At 61.0% G+C, this 26,127-nt stretch overlaps 1 protein-coding gene across 1 annotated transcript; it reads right to left on the reverse strand.

Moving 5' to 3' along the window:
• Nucleotides 1-7,692: 7,692 nt before the first annotated feature.
• On the reverse strand, nt 7,693-23,089 carry LOC130855543 (collagen alpha-1(I) chain-like). The gene is made up of 15 exons (XM_057739312.1): nt 23,050-23,089; nt 22,706-22,953; nt 22,254-22,378; nt 20,494-20,737; nt 20,336-20,393; nt 20,060-20,199; nt 18,746-18,934; nt 18,490-18,636; nt 16,200-16,373; nt 13,509-13,597; nt 12,819-12,975; nt 12,085-12,223; nt 9,784-11,001; nt 9,482-9,546; nt 7,693-8,175 (listed from the first exon to the last, which is right to left on the reverse strand). The coding sequence occupies exons 1-15, from the start codon at nt 23,087-23,089 to the stop codon at nt 7,693-7,695; spliced, it is 3,516 nt and encodes a 1,171-aa protein (XP_057595295.1).
• Nucleotides 23,090-26,127: the final 3,038 nt, after the last annotated feature.

A 26,127-nucleotide genomic window follows, 5' to 3' on the forward strand; every position in this document is an offset into this window, starting at 1 on the left:
TGTTTGCCTTGTGTTCAGTGTTTAATTACCAAAGCCAAACGTACAATGTATAAATCCCTAACTCATTCTCTTCTTAAACCAGGAAATGATGTAATTCAGTTTAAACCAAGAAATGCTGAGTTTGTGTCCAGTGTCCTGGCTCTGTTGCCGTGGCACGAGGAGGGTAAGAATGAGGTCTTCAGACGATAAGCCTAGAATTTCATAGGAGGAGGGAACCGGGACACATGCACTCAAAGACACCACCACACCGGCAGGTTGGGCCCGACCGCGAGGAAACAGCCCTGCAGAGGCTGCACACTTAGAGACGGGATCAGCCAATGCTGTGCCCAGGACCTTCCGGAGGCAGAATCCGTGAGACGACAGGTGCTGAGGAACACATGGAGAAACGTTCGCACGTGCTCCAGACCGAGTACGTATTCCCTGAACACGGACGTGTACAAACACACGTTCAACAGCCATGGTGCCCCAAGCACGAAGCAGGAGAAACAAAAGTGTCTTTCAGTGGTTTACCTATAAAGCTGTTCAGTGTTCCCAATTGCAAAAGATTTCCTCACAGCATGGAGACCTACATGCACACGTGCACACGAGCACAGGCCTCACTGGCGGCCACGTGTTCTCTCCCGTGCTCCCCGTCTTCACACGCACACACACTTTGGTGTCTAGAGACTCCTCCACCCCCAACGTTTCCCTGGTGTTCACTCCACTCTCCTGCAGACCCTGAGGGCTCCGAGCCCAACCTTGACGGCTCGCGGCGGATGTGTGGTCCCCACGCGGCTGTGACCGCGCCCGCGTCTCTGTCCCTCCCCTCCAGCCACCGGCCCAGGACAGAGGCCGGGGTTTCGTCCGAGCCCACCGCCCCTGCTCACTGCTTGTTCCACTTAAATGTCCGATGAGCGCACGTGAGCAGCTGGTCTGTGGCTCTGGCACTCGCTGGCCATTGATAGGAGTTAGTGACCATCGAGGGTCAGACTCCGACCACAGAATCTCCCGGAATCCGCCCACAGCCTGGCCAGGTAGATCTCCCCTCCCAGCCCAGAGAGCGTAGCCACTTGTCACATGGAGGCCACACCCAGATCGGCTTCCCTCCGTGTAAGGCTCTGTCTCCCCCGACAGACTGAGCCTCGCCAGGGCACGTCCGCCTCACGGTGACGAGAAGACAAGACACGTGCGGGAAATTTCCTCATAAAGTGTAGGCTGCCGACGAGGGCCCGCTGTGGGCCGCCCCAGGCACAGGGCGCCACTCTGCAGGACCACGGCCCTCAGACGCCAGCCTGGCCAGGGCGCGCACGGCCGGGGCCCGGGTCTATCTGTCCCGGCGTGTGGTGGGCACGCGGCGAGCAGTGCCGTCCGCCCTGCCCTGGTCCCCAGGCTGGACAACCCCTGCTGGCATGTGCAGAGAGGTCGGAATGCAACCCGCCCCCAGGCGTGCAGGCACACGTGTGCACATACGTGCCTGCGCAGCTGCACCCTCTCCGGCTCCACACTGCCCTGCTGGCTCACCTCAGTGACTACTCAGTGCTTTCGCCAGGGTCTGGAGTTTAAACTACGGGGACGGTCTTGGTAAGACGTGGAGAGCGTGCCATGCTGGGGGTCCCCCACTGAGGACCAGCCGTGACCCGTGGCCGCGCCCCCGAGGTGGGCACTGGCCACCTCATTCCATCACTGTTTCTGTCTAGTGAGACATCGTTTAAGTCCCGGGTTTTACGCTTCTTGTTTGTTGCAGATCTTTTCTTTCCTTTTCATTCTGAGGAGTAGTGGAAAGGGGGTGATTTTCAGGGGTTAAGAGTTTGCTCCACACCCTGGGCTTCGGAAGGCAATGCTGAGCGGTGAGCAGCCACCGGCCCCTGGACACCCTCCAGCCGCCCAGGGTCTTGCCACGATTCGCAGGCCCCACGTGTTGGGCAAACCCATCCTCCCGGTCCCTGTTATCTCCAGCCCTTGCTGCAGACCAGGCAGAGGCTTTATCTCGAGTCGCAGGGATTGACCTGGCTGACTCCTGCTGGCACAAACTGTGGTTACTTTCCAAACTCAGCATAAATACTCTCATGGAAGGCAAGGAAGGGCCGCGCGTCCACGCCAGCATTTCACATGGTGTGGGCCGTGCACGTCCACACGGACGGCACAGGTTGACCAGCAAGCTCGCGGCGCGGACGCACCACCGATGCTGGGTGGCCCTCCCAGGCAGCTGGCCCCCTGGGCCTCACTGTGAGACAGGTCTGCAGACCGCCCGTTCGGGCTGACATCTGGGAGGCAAGAGTTAGCTGTAATTAACATTCGACCACAGAAGGAACAAACGAAAAGGCCAGGAAGGAAGGCAGGGCCTCCGACTAAATTCCAGAATCTCCACCTTCCATACGGTTCGCAGTCCTAGCACGAGATGAGCTCAAACCAAAGCTTTTCGTTGATTAAATGAGACGCGTCCATTTTTGTGAAGAAAACACTGGATGTTTACTTACAAGGGTTTTGTCTGATCGGGCTCTGCTCCGTGTTAGCTGTGAGCCCTTAGATGTGTCATTTGATCTCCCCGAAGCAGTCTGCGTGTGTGTAAACAGAGCACAGACGCACCTCACCTACTTAACGAGCAGGCCGTCGAGGGCGCCAGATGGACTCACGCGCGGGTGGGCGGCTTCCCCGCGATGCGCTCCTCTGGGACATCGGAGAGCAAGAGCCTACGCACTGCTGACGACAGGCCAGCAGTAAACCATCCGGCTTAGAAACAACGATCAAGCAGTAACACCTCCCAGAGGTTAACGTTCCTCATTCCGTTGAGCCCTTTAGAAATAAAAGGAATAAAACTGGCATTCTTACTTATCATCTGGGTGAAACAATCCTCAACTTTGTTAAACGTTCAGGGGTGGTTTTCAGTGCTAATAAGTTAGTAATATACAGAAAATGGCATTTTAAAAATTTGCAACACCCAGAAAGACCTAATCAAACACGGTCGCAGTTTCCCTCTCTGCACAAGAAACATCAGCGTAGGTGCGCTGACTGGTGGAAGAAGGCAGTGGCAGAAGGCCCCCCAGCAGCTCCTGAGGGGCAGGAGGACAGGCTCCACCCAAAGGCCGATTTTCCCAAGCTTCAAGAAGACGGGAAAGCCCACCACGCGCTGCCAGGTGGGTGGGAGGCCGGAGGAACAGAGGGTGTCCACACGGGAAGAGCGGACCCAGGCTTGTCCTGTCTCGTGTCTGCTCTGCAACGACGCAGGAAAAGCTCCCTGAAATGTTTTGGTCTCGTCCCCGCTGACCGCAAGCCAGGCGGACACGCACCCCCTGCCCGCCCCTGCCGTCCACAGGCCCCCCATCCAGGTCCCACCACGAGGCGCGTGGGGGCAGGCTGAGCCGGTGCCTTGCAAACCTCATCTCATTGTGTGTTTCTGCTTCTCTCCACAGTAAAATAACCTACTGCTCTTTTCCTAATAAGTGGTTTGAAAAATATTTTCGTATAAAAACTCCAACAGAACTTTAAGGTATTAAAAAGAAAGGAAATCATCAGAAACACATGCTCCTGTGGTGACTGCAGCTGATCTGTCAGCGACCGTCACCCGCGCATCCATACAGACACACACACACACACGTAGACAGGACAGTGTCACACGTGGAGCTTCTATCATGGCCGAAGCCTTTGGTCAAAAATCCTGCTTCTGGCTTCCTGTCTTTCTCCTCCAACCTCCCCGCCCCCATGCCAAGACACGGGGTGTGTCTTCCAGATCTCCCCCTGGTTCCAATGCATCACACCCAGTTACTTGCGTACATGCACACGTATGCAATTGCAAGCATATCATTGTTGAAAAGATTGAATAACATTATATAATTTTACCTTGGTTTTTCTCACCTAAGAACACGTTCCTAGTCAACTGGTACCCATCTCATCATGTCCATAACAGCTGCAAAATAGTCCCCGATACGCACGTACCACGACCAACCAGCTTTGACTCCGTTTCCCTCGGGGGAGAGGGCCTCGCGGAGAGGGCAGTAAGCGGCCTCGTAGGCCTGTCGTCTGCACGCGTGTGCATCTTTACTGGGCGCTGGTGTTCTCCTGTGCGGAACGCAGCACGGGACCTCCTGGGTGGGGGTGGTTTTCTATTTCACTAGGTGGTACCAGACTCCTCTCCCCAAGGGCTGTGACTATTCACATTTCTGCCACCCCCTCCCCAGCAGTGACTGTCGCTCTATTTTTAATTGATGTCTGTGCATTAGTATCTCTCTGTTCCTTTAATTAGCGTTTTCTGAATCGCAGTAGTGCTCCTCTATCTTTGTCTTTCCATTAATCACCGTTCACATCCTCTGTCCATTTTTCTTTTATTGGGTTATCTTTAGTTAATCAATTGGTTAAATCTCTCCATAAATTATAGCTTACTATATGTTAGCTTTTTTCTCTCATAACTTTGCAAATATCTCCTTGTGTTTGTTGGTTGACTTCACTTAAGGTATCTTCTTCTCTTTACTGTAAGAAGTTAGCACCTAACATGGAAAATCTCCGGACCCCCAGGTTGTGCAGAAGGCCTTCTACGTATTCCTCTGAAAGGTTGATTGCATTCGTACAGTTGTCTTCACTCCGTGGCGTTTATTAAATCCTTCTTTCACCGCTGCATTGAAAGTGTGCCTTTGCCGTGCCCTGAATGCCCATCTCTCTTGGGATCTGTTTCTGGGCTCTTTATTTTGTCTCACAGGCCTGTGTGTCCATGTGTCCTGATGCAACTCGGGACACGGAGACCACAGGGAGTTCCCCGCCCCCCCCACCTCCAGGGGTACAGGGGCTGATCAGACTCAGCAGCAAACACGAGAGCCTCTAGGCGGCTCTCAGACCCACACACCCCAGCTGGGACATCCTAGCTTCTCATTTCACTTTCAAAACAAAACCATGAAGTCAGTATAGACCCCCCACTTCAGAGATGACAGAACTCAGACTCTCGAAATTAGAAAAAGCCCGTGGCTCCCAGACACCCTTGTTTTTGACCCCACCTCCCCCTTTGGATTGTGTGCCTGTGTCTGTCTCACTGAGTCCTGAGTCTCAGGTCAAGCTCAAGGGAAGGGTGGTCTCCCTCCCCGACCCGAGACCCCCTCCGATGCCCTTGCCGCCTTCCGCACGCCTTACAACGCAGTAAAAGTCTCTGACCTGCTCCTCCCGTGGAGACCCGTGGCTCTGCGGGGCTGCCCTGGCAAGTGGCCTGGGACAGTCGCCTTGGAGCCGGCCTGGGGGGATCCAGTGGGGCCTCCCTGGGATGGGGTGGGGACCCCAGTGGACCAGGCCCCACATCCTGGCCCTGAGAACGTCCCCAAGAACTTGCGGCTCCTGGCTTTGGGCCGGGAGGTCACCCACTCTCGTCTGCAGACTTTCGCCAAGAAAAGCGCTAACACAGACCCAGCCCTGGGCCTCATCTGCCTCCTGCTGATTCAGGCGGGGGGTAGGGAGGTCCCCACAGTGGCGAGTGGACCCGAGTGCTCAGGCCCGTCCTTGTGGGGTCAGTGGACCCTCTGCACAGGTGTGTGCAAACCGGCTTCTTAGGCAGAAACCTTTCCACCAGGAGGTTTGAGAAATAAAAGTTGCCCAGAACCTCCAAACGGGGCCCTAAGGCGCTCGATGCTGTCCAGCTCTTCTCTCGAAACCCGTTACCTGGTCCTTAAGTCGCCATCTGCAGGTGCCTTCCTTTGTCAGGGATCTGCTTTCCGCGACCTGGCTTCAGATCTGCTCCCTGCACCTCGGGTGGAATCACCCTATCTTCCTCAGGACACACTCCGGTGCGGCCACCGTTGTTTTTGAAGTTGTAGGCAAGCCACCTCTTCTGGGGTCTGTTTCTCTTTGTTAAATGAGACACGTACTAATTAGCAACACCTTACTGTGCGCCATGTTCCCAAGCCGCGCCCTGGGGCCCACCTGAGCCCCTCCCGACGGGAACTCAGATGCAACACTCTGTACACATGGGTTTCACGTCTGTCTCCCCCACGGGACCTTCGCTCCAGGAAGGAAGGAGCCGTGTGTCCCATCACGACCTTTCCGACACCTGGGAAAGTCCTGGCACCTGGAAAGGCCCGAGTCTCTGAATCAGCCGCTGAATCCGGGAAGGCACGCCCGCGGGCAGCCCCAGGGCGCGGTGAGCTCGGCATCCGGGCAGCCCTGCCCTCTCTGTGCTTCTGTGCCTGGCGTCCGAAGGGAGTGGGTTCCAAGGGGTGTGGTGGGAGACCACCCTTCTCTCCCCCTCGACGGTCCAGACCCAAGGGCAGGGCCGCACACCGGCACCAGAGGGAGGGCCCTCAGGGCGAGGCGGGCGGGGGCCTCCCCGCAGCCCCCCAGCTCCCTCCGCAAGGCTCTGGGCTCCAGTTTGTGTAGTCTTAGCAGACAAAACATAACGTCCCGTCACCAAGGAAAAACGTCGGTGGGGGAGGTTCGGGACTGTCTTGGGGCAGAAGGTCCAGAGTCACACGGGTCGAGTCTCCTGAAATTACAGGCGACAAGGGAGGCGTGAGGGGGGCCACCAGAGAAGCTCCCGCCGCAAGTCCGGGGGTCCCACGGGCCCATCGACGTTTCTCCAGTTCCCTCCGGGAGCTCGTGTGTGACTTCCGGATGTAAGGGGCAGGCAACTTCCTGACGCGGAGGGACCCGCGCGGACCCCCCGCGACGGGCCGCCCCGGACGCTGAGCCTGGACAGGACCGTGGGGACCCCTGGTCTCCCTTCAGCTGCAGACACACGTTCCACTGGCAACGTTTCAAGGCCTTTGTTTCCTCAGCACAGGAACCCTCACGCAGAAGGCCTGAGTCATACGCTGATTACATCAAAGAGTGTTTGTCTTGGTTTGCAGCCTGTTTGGGTTAAAACCAAGATAAACTGCACATTGGCTAAAGCAGCTCACACACAGGCACGTTTCCGTGGCTTCTGCTGCGGAACGCGGGTGCGTCCAGGCCTGGGCCCCGCCCATCCTGTCCTTATTCAGCAAATTGCTGGTGGAGACAGCACGCCGCCGGGCGCTGGGTCCGGCCTCCGCGTGTTCCCCGCGCCGGGGAGCTCCGTGCCGTCGCAGTGCCTCCCCCAACCCTCCCCCACCCGGGGAGGGGGTGCCAGCCGGGAGGGGTGCACACGGCAGCTCCCTGCCCATCCCCGGCCGCTGTGGGGCCGGGACGTCCCCGGGAACGCAGCCCGTGCGCCTGCTGTCCCGCCTGCTCCCACGCGCCGCGCTCACCTCGGCGCCTTCGGGGGACGGGGGCCCCCACTGCCTGCTCTGCGTTCGGCCCGGACGGCCGCAGTTCCTGGCTGCGCGGCCCTGTCCACGGCCCAGCCGTCCGCCGCCTCCCGGCCCGCAGGAGGGTCTCAGGCTCCCCTGCGGCCACCAGACGGGGGACTCTCTGACCTCGGAGGGGGTGGGGGGCAGGGTCGGGCCCGGCCGTAGGGTCCGCTGACTTGGCCCTCAGCCACCCGCACACCAGGCCCGGCCACACCCGGGCGGCGTGTGACTCAGGCCGTCAGAACGTGTCTCCCGCACGGTTCAGGAAGCAGGAGCTCACGCACCCCCCGGGTCCCGGGTAGCTTTCGGGGATACGGTTACTGCCCCCCGGGGAGCGTAGACGCACAAAGGAGGAGCGAGGTGTTAAGCCCCAGCCCCGGGGGCAGGACCTGGGCGTCGGGCACCCTTCTCCCCGCTCCTCCCACAGCGCACGGCCCAGCGCCGCAGCTTTTCCTTAGGACGTTCACCCCTTCGTCTATTCCACCTCCCCTCGTCGCAGCAGGAACGCACAGGGGCCCCCGCAGGCCCTGCTCTGGGAGTTACGGAAGCTGCGGGTTAGAACCGCCGGGCAGACGTCCTCGCTGGCGGGGGCGGCGTTCTCCTGGGGACGCAGGCCTGGGGGCAAACTGGAGACGCCTGTGGCCTGAGGGGGCAGGAGCCAAGGACCAGGAGGGGCGGAGCGGATGGGGGTGTGCAGGCCCTGGACGCCGCGTAGATGGGGTGCCGTGGACGCCCCCGCAGGCAGGGCTCTGCGATGGGGGGGGGGGTCCCACGGGCTCCACACGGGCGCCTGGAGGCCCAGAGTGTGAGGCCTGGTGGGTGGCGAGGGGTGGGCTCTTCTGTAAGGCCCACGGGCAGTCGGGTCAGGAGGTGACCCTTTAGGAGCAAGCACGACCGGCGGCCGGCCCCGGCTGGGGACGTTCTGGGTGTTTGAAGATCGGAGCTCTGAGACATGGCTCTAACAAGATGCAGGGGAGCGGAGGGGTCCAACCCGTCCAGAGAAGCTGCCCCCACGCACCCCCATCTCAACCCAGTGCTGCCACCTCCCTTTCCACGCAAGGGAGTGACACACTCTCATCTTCAGCGGACATTTCCAAGGTCACGTGGGTCACCCCTCCAAATTCTCCGCTCTTTCTACGGCAGCCCCACAGCCCCGGTTGAAAGCTCCCTGGAGAAGCTCTTTCTATTTCTGGAGAGTCTGACAGCGACAAAGTTCTTGTGGTTTCTGTCCGCAGATCTTGGTTACACCTCTTGGGATGATACAAATATAATTGTACAAGTTGTACAAATAATACAAAAACAAATATAAAACAAATATAATTCCTCTCTCACACGGGAGCCTTTAAAATTTGAGACTCACTAGCATCCAGCATCACAGATAAACAAATGCCCACGGCGCCCCTGATCTGTGCAGAGGCTGGAGGGCTCAGAATGAGTAAGCCATCATCCCCTCAATTCCAAGCCTCTCGGGGACGAGCCCACGGGTTTTAGATGCATTGATGATTTATACTAATGATGAATAATGACAGACAGATAGGCAGGTGATGGATAGATAAGTAGATGCATAGTAGATAGATACACCAACAGACAACTAGTTTATAGATGATAGGTAGGTAGACACAGATAGATAGATGATAGATAGAGATAGACAGACAGACAGACAGACAGATGATAGACAGGTGTTGGACGCATACACAGATGACGGGTGGGTGGATAAATGATGCAGATGGTGGATCGTTACATAGGCAGATGATAGGTGACGATGGAAAATGGATGACAGATAAATAGCAAACTGAGAATTATGATTGATAGATGATAGATGATACAGATAGATGACTGATAGATGATAGGTAGACAGATGGCTAATAGACATAGGTAGTTTTTGTTTCAAAACAGCACTGAAGGGACGTCCCTGGTGGCGCAGTGGTTAAGAATCCACCTGCCAAAGCAGGGGACACGGGTTGCATCCCTGGTTCGGGAAGATCCCACATGCGCGGGGGCAACGACGCCTGTGCGCCACAACTACTGAGCCTGCACGCTGTGGCCACGGAGCCCACGCATTGCAACTACTGAAGCCCGCCTGCTCTAGGGCCTGCATGCCACCACTACTGCGGCAACAAGGAGCAGCCCCCCGCTTGCCGCAGCTAGAGAAAGCCCACGCGCAGCCACGAAGATCCAGCACAACCAAAAACAAAACAGAGCAAGCACGGAGGGTGTTAGGGGTGGCCCGCGCGTCGGGTCCACGAGGGGCCCGTCTGCGCTACCAGCAGCAGCGTCGGTGGGGGTTCTCCTGGGCTCCCGCCGGAGCCGCAGCCCTGAGGGTGGGCCCCTGGGGGTGGCCCCTGGCCCTGGGAGACCCCCAAGGGCAGCAGGGCTCCCTGTAGCTGCCCACCTCTGCGTCACATGGCCTTCCGCACCGGCTCCTGGCCCTCCTAAGACTTTGGCAAGTAATTCTCTACTTGAGGAATTCTCTTCAAATACCCAGGTTTGCTTCCATTTTCCTGATTTCCACAGCAAAGGGAGAGAGTATTTGAAAGAGGGTATTGACAGCAGGGGGAGGAGCTACTGAGGACTGAGAAGGGCCACTGGCTTGGGCACCAGGAGGCGTCTGTGGCTTCCGCCAGAGCAGTTTCCGCGGGGGCGGGCGGCGCAGACGGGGTTTCCACCGCGGGTCGGAGGGAGTCAGGGCGGGGCGTGGGCAGGGCACCCCTTCGGCTGTGTTTTATGTCGTCTTCCGTGAAGCGGAGGAAAGGGGTGGGATGCGATGGGAGGAGAGGTCTCTGTCCCGCGACGTCGTGTGTTGTTTCCAGCGGCTTCGGGGCCGGCGTCCGCGGGGCATGGGGGGAGGGCCCTGGCGGCTGCCGGGCTGGTGCACGGGGTCGAGGCCACCGCGCGGACAGCCAAGGGGCGCCGTGCACACGCCCCGGGTCACCAGACGGCCCGTGTGGGGTCCCCGTCCATCTCACGGCTTGGGCGCCGAGGCCGAGCGCGGGCCTCCAGGCCCAGGCTCCCTCCCGGTCAGAGCGGGACATGGGGGCCCGGGCCCCCAGGCGACCCCCAGGGCCCCCCGGGCCGCGGCCACGGCCGCCAGGGCTCCCGGCTGGGGCTCCCGGCGGGAGTCTGGGCCGAAGCCCTGCGCTGCCGGGGCCCGGCCAGCCCCCGCCCCACGCAAGCTTCTCCGAGCGGCAGCTGCGCAGCCCCGACGGCACAACCTGGGCGGGCCCGGACCCTGCTTTGGCGGCGCCCGTGGACTCGAGGGTCGCTGGCGCTGGGATCCTGCGGCCCAACCCAGGCCCCGGGCCCCGGGCTGACCTCTCGACCGCGAGCAGGGAGGCCCGGCGCGCGGCGCAGCCCCGGGGCCCCGCGGGCCCACGCTCCCCACGGGCCGCTCGCCCCTCGCTCAGCCGGGCGGCGCGGCCCCGGCGAACCCCCGGCTCTCGTGGCCCGGGCGCTGCTGGAGGAGCGCGGGGGGCCCCTCCTGCCTTCGCTGGAGCCCCTGGAGCTGCGCACGTCGCCCGGAACGGAGCGCGGCGGGGCCCGAGCGTCCCGCCCGGCTGAGACCCGGGTCGCAGCGTGAACGCGGGGGCCGGAGCGCAGCCAGCGGTCCTCGCCGGGGAGGGCGGCGGGCCGTGCGCACGCGCCGCGCGGGGCCCCTCTCTGCTCGCGCTGTGCTCCCTCCGCGTGCCTGGCACGGCCGGCGCTCGCGTCCACGTGGCCGGGCCAAACGCCCTTGGGGGTCGCTGCGGAGGTTTCCAGGCGATATCAGCATTTAGATCGCCCGACTCTGAGGGAAGCAGGCGACCCGCGCGGCCTGCTGGGCTGCGTCCACACGGCCGAAGATGCCGAGGGGCCCGAGGCTCCCCGGAGGAAGGGCTTCTGCCGTCAGGCGGCCTCTGGGCTCGAGCGCGACACCTGCCCACCCTGGTCTCCGCCTGCCGGCCCCCACGCGGACCCCAGACCCCACGGTCACGTGAGCCAGTCTTTAAATAAGTGTCTACCTCTGCACATGCTCCTACGTTCCCTCCGGCGATCACTGGGAATCTTTCACCCGTGATCACACCTCAGGGCCTGTAACACGGCCCGGCTGTAGGTAACATGTGTATTATATGTAGGTCGTCCAGCAGACCATCAAAAACTCGCCTGGGGTGTATTTCACTAACAAAACGGTGAATTTACGCGTGTTTCTCCTCCAGCACTGTACTGTACTACGCGTGGGAGACACATCCCCGTGCAGGGAAAGCATAGTCCCATCCATGAGAAACGGACAGCGTCCTGTGCTGCAGAGGCCACAGCTGAGCACACACCCAGGAGTTTCCTAGTGCGGAGTAGAAGGAGCCTGTCACCTCCTTTCCTCGGGACTCTGTGCCTTTGTTAATATGGCCTAAGGCTGCATTGGCTTCTCCAAGTTTGGAGCCCGTTGCAGACTGAACCCACTGCGCCTCCAGCGTTCCCTTCCAGCCAGACTTGGGGGAGGGGGTACAGCGTGGGGGGCGCGGTTAGGATGCACTGGAGCAGCAGGAGGGACATGGTGGCGGGACAGGGGTGCCGGCCTCTTAGCCCCCGTGCGCACATTCCCCCCAGCCCTGCGTGTGTGGTTTCTGCCATGCAGATACTTGACCTCTTCTCCCGTCTGGGCATGATTTTCAGTCTCAACCCTCAGAGGTTTGGGACGCGCTGGGGTTTTGTAGGAGGTGACCCTCTGGAGTGACAGCCCGGGCGGGTGGGGCTGGGGACTGTCTGGGGAGAGAGGTGGAGATCAGGGTCTCCTTAACCCCTCGATACCCGGGAGGGCCGGGGGAGCCCCAGCCCTGGGAGCACAGGGTAAAGCAGCCGTGGCCTGGGGCACCCGCGCGAAAACTGAACTGACCAGCGACTGAGTCTGCACCGAGGGCCACACCCACTGGCGGGTCAGTCCCGAACGTCAGGTGTGGGCTCCCGGGGACGGACACGGCCCTGGGCTTCTGCAGCGGTGCCTTCCGGCCCCACGCCGGCCTCGTCCTCTGAGGCTTCAGCAGCCGGAGGCGGATTGGGTGGGGTTTATCATGGAGCAAAGAAGAGATCAGTACACTGAAGAGAAATTCCGCATCTTTTCTACCGAGATGCACTCACTGCACAACAAACAGCAGACGTGGGCGCCTCTGAGGCCGTGAGATGTGGTGAAAGCACCTCCTACACACCCTCGGGCAGAGCGGCCCCAAGGTCAGGGTCACCCACGGGGAGGGGCCCCGCGGAGGCCTGAGCGTCTCCGGTCTCCTGCCCAGGACCCGGCCGCCTGCCCTCTGGCCCTGCCCACTCCGCGACCTCCTCCGAGAGCCCTCAGTGAGCCATGTGCCCGGTGCCTACGCCCATCTTCCCAGAGAGCCCAGTTCAAACGCTAGCTGCCCCGCCCCTGCCTCCCTGTAAGTCCCTGCCCTCTGTGCCCTGCCCCTCAGAGGCCCCTGGGACCCCCAGGCCGTGCTGCTGTAACCGGGTCCCTTTGTCATCCCCACAGGAAGGAAGCCCCTTATGGACAGAGGGTGTCTCGCTTGGGCCTCTTGTTCTGCCAGCACCAGGTCCAGTGGGTCGCGGTCCCTCTGCACACGCGGCCCGTTTCCTTCCCACTCTGTCCAGGTCAGCCGTCCACTCAGAGCTGCCGTCCCACAGCTGCCCTGACGGGACGCACGGAACTGCGGCTGGGGTCTCGGTGAGCAGGGAGGCGGGAAGACTGGTGTCTTTTGCGTTCAAGTCCACAAAGGTCTGGCCACTCAAGGATGAGCGTCTGTGTGGAGGTGGACACAAGGGTCACCAGGTGTCCCCAGGCTACGGCGTCCCAAAATCCAAACGCCCCGTGTGTGGGAGGCTGCAGGCCGTAAGGTCAGCTGTGCTTCTCAAAGGAAAGGGCGAGGCCGGACCCCTCCAGAGGCTCAGCCCGGTGCCCCTGGTCGGCCAGGCTCCCTCCAGACGTGAGATCCACGTTTCCTGGTCACCTCCCCACACAGCTCCTGAGAACTTGTCCCAGCAGGAGTGCGTGGCTACTCGCCCACCTGAAACACCAGCCCCATGCAGGGGTGCTCAGGGAGGGGGTCTCTGTAAGCTGAATTCCCAGACCCCCCAGCCCAGGACAGCAGCGGAGGGGCACGGAGGCGCCTCGCCAGCCTGTGCTCTCGCTCGGCCACTGGGACGCTCTGCTGTCCCCGTGGGGCCCGGCGCCAAGGATGCTGCTGCCGGAGCTGCTTTTCAGAAACCCAGCCCGACACACAGCTGGGAGACGAGCCGTCAGTCGTCCCAGCCTGAGACTGTTCCCTTACCTACCGCTCGGGCTGGGGGCTCCAGACCCCACCCACCTCCTTCGCCCCTTCAGTCAGGCCGTGGCTTCTAACGGTGGCATAGCTGAGCCACAGCTGAGGAGGAAGGAGGGCCAGAAACCCCGAAAGACAGCCCAGGAGCAGGGGCCCTGCTGGTGGGATGAGGCAGCCTCCCCACTCCTCCCTCCAAGCATCTGCCTTTCAACTCAGCAGCTCCCCCACACCCACTCACACCGATTGCTCTACAGACACACTTCACACACTTCACACAGACCCACACTCACAGACACGTCTGCCTCTCCCCTCCCCCATCGATTCCTTCTTCATCCCCTCCTCCTGCATCCCTCCTCCTGTATCCCTCCTCCTGCATCCCTCCTCCTCCATCCCTCCTCCTCCTGCATCCCTCCTCCTCCTGCATCTCTCCTCCTCCTGCATCCCCTCCTCCTGCATCTCTCCTCCTCCTGCATCTCTCCTCCTCCTCTATCCCTCCTCCTGCATCCCTCCTCCTGCATCTTCTCCTCCTGCATCCCTCCTCCTCCTGCATCCCTCCTCCTGGTCACAGGTGCTCTTCTCTTCCCCAGACTCACCCAACCCAGCGCAAGGAACTTCTGGCCTAAGATGGGCCTCTTTGGGGTCGGGTGATATAACGGGGAACAGCGAGACTCCTCAACTCTGAGAATCAGGGCACACTTCTTGTCAGACCTCTGCCCTCACCTCCGAGTCTTGGGCTTCGTGCCAGGCCACAAGCAGGGACCACTCATACACTTTCCTTCCTGTGGTCCTCATAGATTAGTGACAATAATGCAACCATGTGAGGTGCAGCGGAGCAGCCACTGGGGGCCCCAGAAGGTCACATGCTGAACATCAGCCTGGAGCAGAAAGGGGCCCAGGGTGCCAACACTTGCCAGGAACACGGAGTCCAGCCAGGAGTGCCAGCTGTGCAGAGTCTCACAACAAGTGTCACCGAGGGGAGGGAAAAGCACATCCAAGAAGGTCGGCAGAACACAGGATGGGCCAGCAGGACAGGGGACAGGCCAGCAGTTTAGGGGATGGGCCAACAGGACACGGGATGGGCCAGCAGGTCAGGGGACGGGCCAGCAGGACATCTGAATCCTGGCAGTGAAGTCAAGAGGAACTAGAAGAGGACAGGGCATCCCTCTGCTTCCTCCTGGTCCCCTCTGTCCATCCACCCATCCCCCCTGGAAAGGCCATGATTGGCAGGTCCAGCTGGGCCGGCTGCTGCGGGTCTGGCCCTGCAGGCTGTCCTGACAGATGTTTTAATCTACTGTTTGAAGAACGACTTCTGCACAGCTCTGCTGTTCAAACATCTGTTTCTGTTTAGAATGACGGAGGGTTTCAAACGGCGCTGGCTGTGCCGCCCGGGAAGTGTTTAAACGGCGACCTCGCTGCTTACTTTGCATTACAGCCAGGGGAGGATTTACTGCAGGCAGGCTGGACATACTTTTAAGCTCTGTAAAATAGATCATTCATTTTAAAAAAAAGTGAACAGTTTAGCTTCCTAAATACATCCTTTTTGAAAGGCATCCAGGGAGCATAAAGCTTTCAGAGCTGCTCATGTTCTAACCCCTCACAGCCCTGGTAAAGGAGCCGCTCTGGCTTCACCCTGTGGCCGTTACCCCCGCGCCCCCCCCGCCCCCGCCCAAGGCTCACCCATCACGCCCAGAGCTCGGGGGGTCCCGCGGCACGACGACAGCACAGCATGGCTGCGTGAGAGGCTGGGAGGGCCCCAGAGCGAGAGGCCAGGGGGCCCTTCTCCATCCCTCAGATCCAACTGTCTTTCTTGTTGGGCTCAGACGGTTGCCCAGCTGAGCCCGTTGTTTGTCTTCACGTCCCCAGAGCTCAGCACACATGAGGTGTGAGCCAGACGCTGAAATAATTAGTAATGGCTTTCCACGTAACTCTGAATATGGGAATACCAAGAGGTGTTCTCAGGTAATTTTTGAGACCATCGGGCAAGGGGGTCATCGATAAACTGGGTGTTTAACCACATTGGAAAGACAGGAAAAGAAGACATTAGCTCAATGTCTGTGATGTGCTCTGGGCTTCCCGGCCACCATAAAGGAGGTGACGGCCTCGGTAGGACGCTGGGCCAGCGCTGCACGCGCCCCTCCTCGCGGAGCCCTCCCCGACGCCCTGGGCTGGGACGACCATTCTGCCCAGGGAAACGGGAGGCCCTGGGAGCCCACAAGCCGGCGGGGTCCCTCCACTCCCAGGGTGCCTCGGACCCGCGTCCCGCTCTCCAGGCGCAGCGCAGGGGAGGCTGCGGAGTTCTAACCCAGGTCTGCTTGGGTGAAATACGCCGACGCCGAGAGCACACAGTAAACGCGTGTGTATCCGGGCGGCGTGGTTAGGGGGCTGTTCGGAGAAGAAACACATCTTCAATTTTAAATTAGGAGATACCGGATCTCCATCTTTTCACCATTTTCCCACGTATACGAAAAGCTGCAGAAGCAGAGACGTGGTTTCCCTGTTCGGAGAGGCTGCCTCTTACGTGTCTGAGCTGCGGGAGAGGGTAGGGCCGCGAGAGGCGCCCAGCACGTGCGGCCGTGAGACACTGGCTCCGGAACGTTCCGCCCTTCCTTCCCTTCCTCCGCTACCAGCCCTCCTCGTCCCCCACGGCAGGTGGCCACCAGCTCGGTGCCTGCCCGGCCGACACCGCCCAGCGAGCGCCTCGCACCGGCTGGCAAGCGTGGGAGAGAGTGAGCCCCTTCAAGGCCCGCTGCCTGGAGACCGTGCCCTCTGCCCGGAGCCCACCCTCTGGCTGGGGGTCATCAGCTCTGCAGAGCCAGCTCACGTCGCCCCGCAGGTCCCGGGCCCCTGCTTGCTGGCCTCGGTCCAGCCGGGGGACGCCCTGACCACGAGAGGGCCCGTCCGCTCCCCGAAGGGCGCAGAGCAAAGTACTCAGTCTTTACAGAAGACAACTGAGCGTGTGCACCGTGCCCAGGGAGACAGCGCCGGGCAACCAGCTGCGCCTCCCGAGGAGGCGCGTCAGGGGAAGTGTCCCGGGGGGACTCGGGCTGCACCCCGGGAAGGAACACCCCCCCCCGGTGAGCAAAGCAGCCCACGCTGGGGGGGTGGGGCCTGCCTGCTTGACAAGCACGGAGGGTCCAGGGACTGCAGGGCTCTCCCCACGATCCAGCCCCGTCCCCAAGGCAGCCGTGCAGGGCAGCCGGGCCATGGACCAGCAGCCTCTCCCCAAGACCCGCCCCCCGAGGGGGCCATCTGGGTCCAGCTCTATTTGTTAGAGATGTTCCGTGCCAAGGACTCCAGTGCAGGCTGTTCACGTAAGCAGAAAACGAAGCTCTTCGAGATGAAGGGGCAGCTGTGGGTGGCGAGGAATGGTCCACAACACCAGGGACTCGGACGTGCGGCTCTGGAAACAACCTGGGTGAAGCAGGACACTGATTCTCCACCTCGGCCACGAGATGCGTACTCCAGATGACCAGGAGATGCCCAGTTCCAGAGGACCAGGAGATACCCAGTTCCAGAGGACCAGCTATGGAGTTTTATTTTTATAAAATATTTAGTAAGATCTAATTAAAATTTTTGAAAATTAAAGATGTAGCTTTATTTAAATATGTAATTAACTATTAAATTATATTAATTAATATGATTAGTTTGCACTTCTATTTTAACTGTATAATTTTGAATACTTATAAGAAATGCATATTTTGAAGCAAAATAATTTTTCAAACATTTGTTTCTTTATATTTAATTTTTTGATGTTTACGTATTGAAATTTGCACATTATAAACACAATTACATTTAATCCTAATTAGATCATTAATGTCAACAGAACATAAATAACATGAAAACAATGATTTTTAGCAACATGCTTTTTGCAAAATATACAAGAATTTATGAATTTTGTATGCTTTTAGTTTGTGTAATCCAAACATTAATGGCCCATGGACAGAACACCTGAAAATGCACAATAGTCATTGAATTCAGTTGTCTTTGCCGGTTTCCTAGTTTTCATCATATAGATTAAGTATAATAATTTTGTTTGTGCGTTTCTGGGTCTCCACATGGAAGGACAGAAACGCTTTATCTGACAGCTCGTTGACCCAGTTTATGACGTTCCAGTCCTCACACACGTGCCGTTGGCCACGGCTCTGCTCTGGGCCCACACCCAGGGCAGCCTGGACATCGGAATAAATCTACTTGAAACTTTACTTTTCCTTCCTGATATCATTTAGTAGGCTTAAGAGTCCAAGGCGCCTCTCCTTCTCCAGCCAGCGGAGCCTGGGTCCTCTGCCCTCGGCTGGAGGAGGGAGGCCCTCGGTGGACAGGAAACGCTTCCTAAAGCCGGGAGGTGGAGGCCGGCCTGCAGCAGAGCTCACAGAGCTCAGCGCACAACGCCTCCCTCTGCTCCTTCCAAGGTTTGTGGAACGCGGGAGTCTGGGTGGACTGAGGCCCAGGGTGGGGTGAGATCCCCCAGACCTGGAGGAGAGGAGCCTGAGACGCTGGCAGGCAGCAGAGGCTCCCATCCTGGGCCCGCAGCCCCCGCTCCCCGGATGCCCCCTGTGCCTTCACTGCCAACATGTGTGTGGCCAGGGCGAGGCTTCCTTGTAATTTCACAGTTAGATAAGCCTCATTCTGATGGAGTCTGTACGTGGAAACACAGAGGCGTGTGAACCTGAAGTCTAAGTCGAATGCTTTGGAAAGACCCCACAGAGAAAATTCACCAAAAATTCACGCCAGTGCAGGCGTGGCTGAGACAGCTGCAAATACACAGAGAAGAGGGACGGTCACAAGGCCACGTTGTCCGCACGGCGGCAGCTCTTGCTCTGCCCAGGTCCACCTGACCACGCTCAGACGACTCCATCTCACCATGAAATGGTCAGATTAAACGGATGGCTGGACGCAGAAATGGCTCAGTGGTTGGGAGGACAGGTGGTCGGATGCAGTGATGAGCTGGTAAATGTTTGACAACTGGCTCCGGAGGAGAAGGGAGCCTGATGTACAGCATTTGCCAGTGTCGTGGTGTCAGGGACCCCATCAGGGCCACTTTCATGCCCCAGCATGACGTCTCTGGGAGAGGAATTGGGAGAGATGCACGCGGTCTGCTTGGCAGTGGGGCTGGGGGCAGGGGGGAGGGTCCGACGCAGCCCCTGCCGGACAGACACGTGGACAAGTGACGGCCGCAGACGTGGACGCATCTTCCTGGAGAGACCCCGTCGTGGCTGCGGGGAAAGACCGCAGGAAACAGTTGAAGGAAACCACGGCACGGCCACGCCACTCGCGGGCACACTCCCCCAGCAGAACCGGGGCTGTCCCATCCCCCCGCCGCCTCGTGTTTGGTGAGGATCCCGGGCCGTCCTGACCGGGCTCTCTAGCCACTTGCTCTCGGCCACTCACGAAAGTCATCCCAGCACCAGGCACCGTTTCTCGCAGACCCTCAGCCTGACTCTGACATGAGCAAAGACAGCGTCAGACCCTCCGCGGAGTCTGAGACCCCGGAGGCACCGCGTGGTGCAGGAGGGGCCCCTTTGTAAGGGGGAGTGAGGCTGGGAGGCTGTGTGGTTTTTGCTTTTCCCCTTGGCTCATCGCGGGCTACCCTTGGTTTCCAGAGATAAATGGTATGAAAACGAAACACAGGTTTTGGAAATGTCCAGACGTTTTTGTGGGAAGAGGTTGGGCTCTGTTTGCTTCCTTTTATTCTTAAAGGAATTTGAAAGAGGAAGGTACCAGGGTGCAGAGCCAGCCGGGCAGGAGCAGGGAAGAGGAGGGTGAGAGCAACGCGGCCGCTCTTCTCCCTGCCGGGGGCCTGGAACGTCCCCGACGGGCGCCGGGAGCTGGCCAAGGGCTGGGGGCCCACGGGGGTGCCTCGGTCCCTCCGCGGCCTGGCCTCTTAGTGTCCACGGCACCCACGAGGCGGAGACCCTGAAGCCTGAAGTCTGTGCGTCTGTGGCCCCGAGGTGACCAGAGCGGCAGGTCGGGCGAACGCAAGCGGTGTTGTATACAACAGCCTCGGTCCCGCCGTCCCGGCCTTCAGACTCCCCCGCTGTGATCAATAACGTGTCATATGTAACTAAGACAAACGCTGCACAATGGCCCCGTGTTTATGAAGTCAATCCGTGGCTTGTAGGGAACTCCTTGGCGTTGTTTGTATGCCGTGTAAATATTTTAAGCCTGCGCCAATAACAGGAGTTTCTGTGTATATTCCACAGAGTTCCCTTTTATCCGGTTTGGAGAAGCCGTTCGAAGGAGCGGATGCAAATTGTCCAAACAAACGTTTGTTTCCTCCTCCAGCCGGTGGGTGGACGGCCCTGCCCCTCCCCCCAGGGTCTGTCCGCAGGTGGGGAGCCCCCGGGCTGGATGGGGGGCGGGGGGAGGCGGGAGCCGGCGGGACGCTGTGGCGTGTTGCGCGTGGAGTGTGTGGTGCGTGGTGTGGCACGTGGTGCTCTCCGCGACGAACAGAACATCTGTGGATGGCATCTCAATGAACAGTGAAGACTTTAACCCCCTGAAGCCCAGCTCCCGGTGCCCGTGCGCCGAGGAAGTCCTGGGACCGTCTCACAAGCACCACGTCACCTGCTGAGAGGGGAACGTGAGGCAGACGTCCAGCTTCCCAAACACAAGGAAGCGACGGCCCGCGTGCCGGCGAGCCCCGCCTGGGCCTTCCTCCTCCGGACTCGCCGCGGGACGGGCTGCTCGAGCGAGGGCTGCGGGCTCTGGCGCAAACCCAGACCCGTCATCCGTGCAAGGGACTGGAATCGGCTCCCAAAGAGAGCCTGGGTCCGGGGCAGGAGGCCCAGCCCAGGAGGAGGAGCAGCCCAGCGGCCCCGGGGACCCCCTCAGGGTCCTAACCTGAGCAGCCTGAGCACCGGGTGGGGGGGGTGGCAGCCGTGACGCTGTGGGCGGGGGGCTGGGGGGGAGCGAGACGGGGGGCGGGGGGGAGCCGGGTCCGGCGCTCAGGGGAGGGAGCGGTGAGGAGGCCCCAGAGCAGGAAGAGAGCAAGCGGGCACACGGAGGACGGGGACGCAGGGTCCCCGGGAAAAGCCTGCCGAGGACAGAGGCCGGGGGCAGCCCCCAGGCCCTGCGACGGTGGCCCCCGCGCTGGGCTCCGCGGGCACGGACGGCTCCCAGGCCAAGCCCGCGGCCTCCTCTGGGGCCCTCAGGGGAGCCTCGCTGCCCCAAGACGCTGCCCTGGTGCAGGGAGGAGCCTCTCCGTTTCCACGCGGCCCCAGAGGTGGCCGGTCTTCGTCCCGTCTGAACAGACATGGCTTAGGGTGCCCCCGAGAACCACCTGGGGCCAAGCAGACGGCACAGCTAAGAGCCGGCGTCCACAGTGCACACGAGGGAGCTGGGATCCGCGCTCCGCAGCCAGAGTGAGGAACGAGCTCCCCGAGAGCGTGCCCGAGCTCCACACACCCCTAACCACGCACACGGGCTCCCCCAAGTTCAGGTGCGTTTCCTGAAATCCAGCCCCACGTCTTCCATCTCCTCCCAGACGACGCCTATTCCCACCTGCCCGCCCGCCCCCAGGCTGCGTCCCCTCTCACAGGGGAGCAGGAGCGGGGACAGGAGGTGGCGCGCACACGCTTCCCCTGAAGGAGGAGCAGGTGAGACACGTCAGGCCAGGGCCGTGGTCCACCCTCACGGGTGCGGGTCCCTCCCGGGCAGGGCGCGTGCTCTCTCTCCAGACCAGGGCCGGGCAATCGCCTGCACCGTGGACAGAGCAGAGCAGAGCACGTGCGTGACACCCGTTGGCCTGGCTGCAGAGTTGGGCGGTTTTGACAGAGGCCATGGGGCCACAAAGCCTGAAACACTGAGCATCTGGACGTCTGTGGAAAACGTGCGCCGCTCCTGTGTCCCTGTGGTTTACAGAGAGGACCTCCAGTCCCTGGGACGTGGCTGGACCGGTGCCCGGCCACATGGCCCCAGACCTTGTTCCCGACCCCATCCTGGTCCCACACGGAGCAGAGAGGGGCGTGTGTAGGCTGAGACCCCCGGGACGCAGGCCCTGGGCGGCTGCAGTGGCCTCCGGCGGGCAGGATTTCTGTTCCTTTGATGTCGTCCGTCTTCTCCAGCTGCCTCCACAGGGCAGGGGACCCGCATGGATTTCCTGAAACTCGGCCACCCGGGCAAGCACGGGGCACACAGCTCGTCTGTCGTAACGTGGGCCCTGCTCACCCTCTGTGACCAGGGAGGGCGCCCGCTGCTCGGACGTTGGACCAGAGCTAGAGAAACGGAAAGCTTCTGAGCAGCGGTGAATCTCTCTGCCCGCTTGCACACAGTAGGCACTTAATAAATGCCTGGTGCTCAAAAGAACCCCTTCTCCAGCCTCTGTGGTGGGCAGGATGCCCTCTGGCAGGAGGCTAGACGTGGAGGTTTAATCAGCCAGCGGCAGGGTGGGCGGCGGCCTGGCACGAGAGGAGCCCCCTGGCGTGGAAGCGTCTCCAGCAATCCAGCCTGCTCCCCGAGGCTCAGACGGCCAGCGGGCACCGGGCTGGCAGGCACAGGTGCAGAAGCACCAGCGCACGTCTGGCTTCTCAGCAGAGGACCAGGTGAGCACAGGTGTGACGAGGCCCAGACAGGCATCTGGGCCCCTCCCGACTCAGTGGAAGCACGCACCCCCTCTCCTCCCCTGGGGTGGCCCACACCCCACTCCCAGGTGCCCCCACCTCCACCTGGAGAGGCCCCCCCGGACCCTGAGGACCCTGCGGTCGGATTCCCAGAGACGCTTCCATGCCTGGGGCTCCTCTCGTGCCAGGCCTCCGCCCACCCTGCCGCTGGCTGATTAAACCTCCGCGTCTCGCCGTCGCGAGTCACCTGGGCCCTTCCAGGGGGACCCCGTTGCAAGAGCTGCCTCTCCCTGGCCGCAGGAGGGTGGGACCGAGAAGCGGAGCCCTGGGGCGGGGGGGGGGGGGGGTGGTGCGTGAGACGTTAACCCTGCGGGGTCCCGTGACGCGGGAGCCGCGGTGCGGGGCCACGGCGGGTACCCGCCCCGCTGCTCCACCTCAGCCGGTGCGCATGTGCCGGTGCCTTGTGTCATGTCTGTGCCTCGCGTGTGCACACGTGGTGAGTGTGTGTGTGTTGGTGCGTGTGTGCATGCGTGTGTTCTCGTGTCAGTTCCGCCTGTGCAGATGGAACCACGATGCTCCTGGAGCCAATTTAGAGGAAAGAGAGGGAGGCCGGGTGAGGGGCGGGGCTGCAGCCTGCTGGGCGGCTCATTACAGACACAAACACCCCAGCAGGCTTGGGGTCGAGGCGGGGACGCCCTGGACCTCGGAGGGAGGCCCCGGGACGGACAGACAGGAGGACGGCTCCACCCGGCCTGCGCGGGTCCCTCCCGCAGCCCATCTCGGGGCCTCCCGGTGCGGACACGGGAAGGGCACCGAGGCCAGCGCGCAGCGGAGACGGCCTCGTGGCTCCGTGTCCTTGGGCAAGGCTGGCAGCTGGGGTCTCCAGCCTTTCTGAGGCTTCTGCGAGGAGGAGATGAGACACCCAGCGAGGTACAGGCGCCCACGTGCAGGACCTGCAGGGCCAGCCCCGACCTCCTCTGCTCCCCCGGGGCCCACCTCCCGCCACCCCTGCAAGTGCACACTCGCTGACCGCCATTCGCACACTCACACCTGCACGAATCTTCACGCTCGTGGATGCTGACTCACACCCACGGAATCAGGCCACCCAGCGCCCGGCAGGAAAGCAGACCACGCGAGCCCTGTGGGCACACGGGCCTGGAGCCCGGGCGCCGCGGCCATCTCTTGGGTCCCGGAGCTTCAGGGGTGAAGCCAGTGGTGCAGGCGCGGCCCAGACTCGAGGCCGCCGGACCCTTCATCCCTCCAGCACCTGGAACTGTCCACAGTGTCGCTTTCAGATCAGCCGGAAGGCCAGAGCCCGCCCTGCCCCAGCTTGAGGTTCTGAGTGACAAGACGCAAACCCGGGTGACGCAGACGGAATCTCCATGAGGACTGTCAGCTGAGGGAGAACCAAACGGAAGACACGTGGATCTCAAGAAGATTCTTAAACGTTTAATGTCGTGGAGCCTTCTGAGATGCTGAAAAAAACTACAGACCCCATCCTTGGAATCTTGGAACTAGTCCTCTACCAAATGTTAATTTATATTTTTATATTAAACATTATATTTTTAAATACATCAATTATTTTTATTATGAATGTAATCACGTATATCCTGACGCACAATATCAATTTTAATATGCGATTTTAGGCATCCCGTAGAGACCATATTTAGAGGAAAACCATGTCACAAGGGAGGTGAGAGATTTTTCTAATGTAGACTCTGGGGTTAGTCTTCAAATCATCCAGAAAAGTAGGCTCCTGGAGGGTGAGATGCAGGAAAAACCCTCCTCAGGTTGAACAGCAGAGCGAAGGCCTGTGTTGGGAAAATCCACCCGCAGCTGTTTGCACAGGTGGGCGAGCCAGTGGAGCCCGCTGCGCTCTCGTTCCCTTCCCTCCTGCAGGCGGGGCTGGCTCGAGCGGGATGCTCACGGGGGGGATGCAGCCTCGCGTCTCTTCGGAGGCGCCCGTTACGGCGCACGCGCGGCCATCGGCCGGCCGCCCGGTCTCCGCCCAGCACGGCGCACACAGCACCCGGGGGAGCAGCTGCTGCTCCGGCTCTTCCCCTGCAGCCCCTCCCCCCCCGACGGCACAGCAGACGGAGGAGGGAACCGCGCGGACGACCCGATCTGGACCCGCCCCGCCTGGCCCACATCCATCAGCTGGACGGGTCCGCGGCCACACCTGCCCGCTCAGGCGGACGTGCCCAAGAGCAGACGGCGTGACCGCGCTGCCGGGCACGAGGACAGCACTGCGGCCGGGCCTTCCGCTCCCGAGTCACCCCCCGCACATCAGCCTCCGTCCCTCACGCGGGCCTCGCCCGAGCTGCACGTCCGCTCCACACGACGCTGCCTGCCTGCACGCGGGGGGCGTATGGGGGCCGCTCACTTCTCCCTGCTCCCGAAGACGAGGATGTGAGGGTTGTTACGATTTACGAGGCGCTGTCCCCCTGGTGGAGACCAAGGTAACCCCTCGGAAGCGTACACGTCTGACGGTGACACCTGCACACAGAGACGGTCACAGCCGGCCTCTACCCAGCTCGGCCGGTATCTGGGCCACACGGGTCTGAGAGTCTCAACGACTCTTCACACCCCCGCCTATCCCTGCGGTGAGGACAGAGGGTAGACACACCTAATGGCCCCGCAGCAGCGCCACCGGGTCACCGGGGCTGTATTCAGTGCATGCGTTCATTTGCTTCAACGCAGGTGTGAGGCGGGCCTGGTTTGAGGGTGAGCCTGGTCCCCGCGTACAGCCACCCGCAGCACTGAGCAAGACACAGACCCTGCTGCCGCGGAGCACGGGCTGAAGCAGCACCCCCGCTCCTGCAACCGTCGGCTTAGCACCCAGATTCCCGTGGGAACGGGCGCTCGCTGGGGAAGGGGCCTGCGGGGCCACGGTTAGCGTCAGGACGCACCCTCCTAGAGGCCACAGCAACAGATTTCAGAGGGACCCGGGCGTGGGGACCTGGGCGAGCCCCGCTGCACAAGAGCAGAGGTGGCGGGGGGCCTGGGGGAGCTCTGTGAACCGCCCCCAAGCCCCCGTGAAATGTGCACATGCACACACGTGCCCATGCACCTGCCCACACGCACACGTGCACAACGTACACACGTGCACGTGCACATGACGGGGCGTGCACGCAGGAGCCATTTCCGTAGGCAGCCCCCCAACAGGCGCCCCTGACCAAGGGCCTCTTGCCCAGGGAGAGACCCAGCGGTCAGTCCTGGAGGCAGTGCGTCTGCACCAGGAGAGCCAGCAAGGCCCCCCCAGGGGGCACAAGGGCAGCAGGTGGCTCTCTAAGACCCGGATCCCGGTGTCCCAGCTCCGGTGACCAAGGACAGCGGGAACCGCTGGGAAGTGGCAGCGTTCCTGCTACACCATGGAGCACAGGGCACAGAGTTTGCTCCCGGTTTCTCCTCCTCGACTGCAAGACCTTCACTAGAAGAGTCCTGGCGTCGACGTGGCGGGAGAGGGATTCCAGGGGGTCCGGGGCCACATGGGGGGTAGCCAGTGGGGGGGTGGGGGGTCCCCGCAGGAGACACACGTAGAGGCTCCTGCAGAGCGAGGCAGGTGCACAGGACGGGCGGCCAGGGCACCAGAGCATTTGGGTGACACGTCCCTGAAGCCCTCGGCACTACGGGGACACACGGACAGAGGACACCTGTGGGAGATGCACGCCCCCAGGGAAGAAACATGAAGGCATCTGTAACGTGGAGCCCGGAGCCCGTGCAGACCAGTCGTACCAGGACCCGTTATTACCTAAGACGTGCAAAGCCATGAAAACCTTCTCCATTTGATCCAGTAACCGTGGCAGGTGGGATAACAGCCCCTGCCCCACACAGGGCCACGTCCTAATCCTCAGAACCTACATTACCCTACGTGGCAAGGAGGACTTTGCACATGGGATCCAGCGAAGGATCTCAAGGCAGGAGATTATCCTGGGTTAGCTGGAGGGTCCTAGAGAGGGAGGCAGGAGGGCTCCCAGCCCGCAAGCACAGGCAGCCCCTGGAGGCCGGGTCACAAGGACATCACTCTCACCTCCAGCTTCCAGAGGAGCCAGCCCCGCCGCCGCCCGGACGCTA

The sequence above is a fragment of the Hippopotamus amphibius genome, chromosome 6 (assembly GCF_030028045.1).
Source record: "Hippopotamus amphibius kiboko isolate mHipAmp2 chromosome 6, mHipAmp2.hap2, whole genome shotgun sequence".
Lineage (NCBI taxonomy): Eukaryota > Metazoa > Chordata > Mammalia > Artiodactyla > Hippopotamidae > Hippopotamus > Hippopotamus amphibius.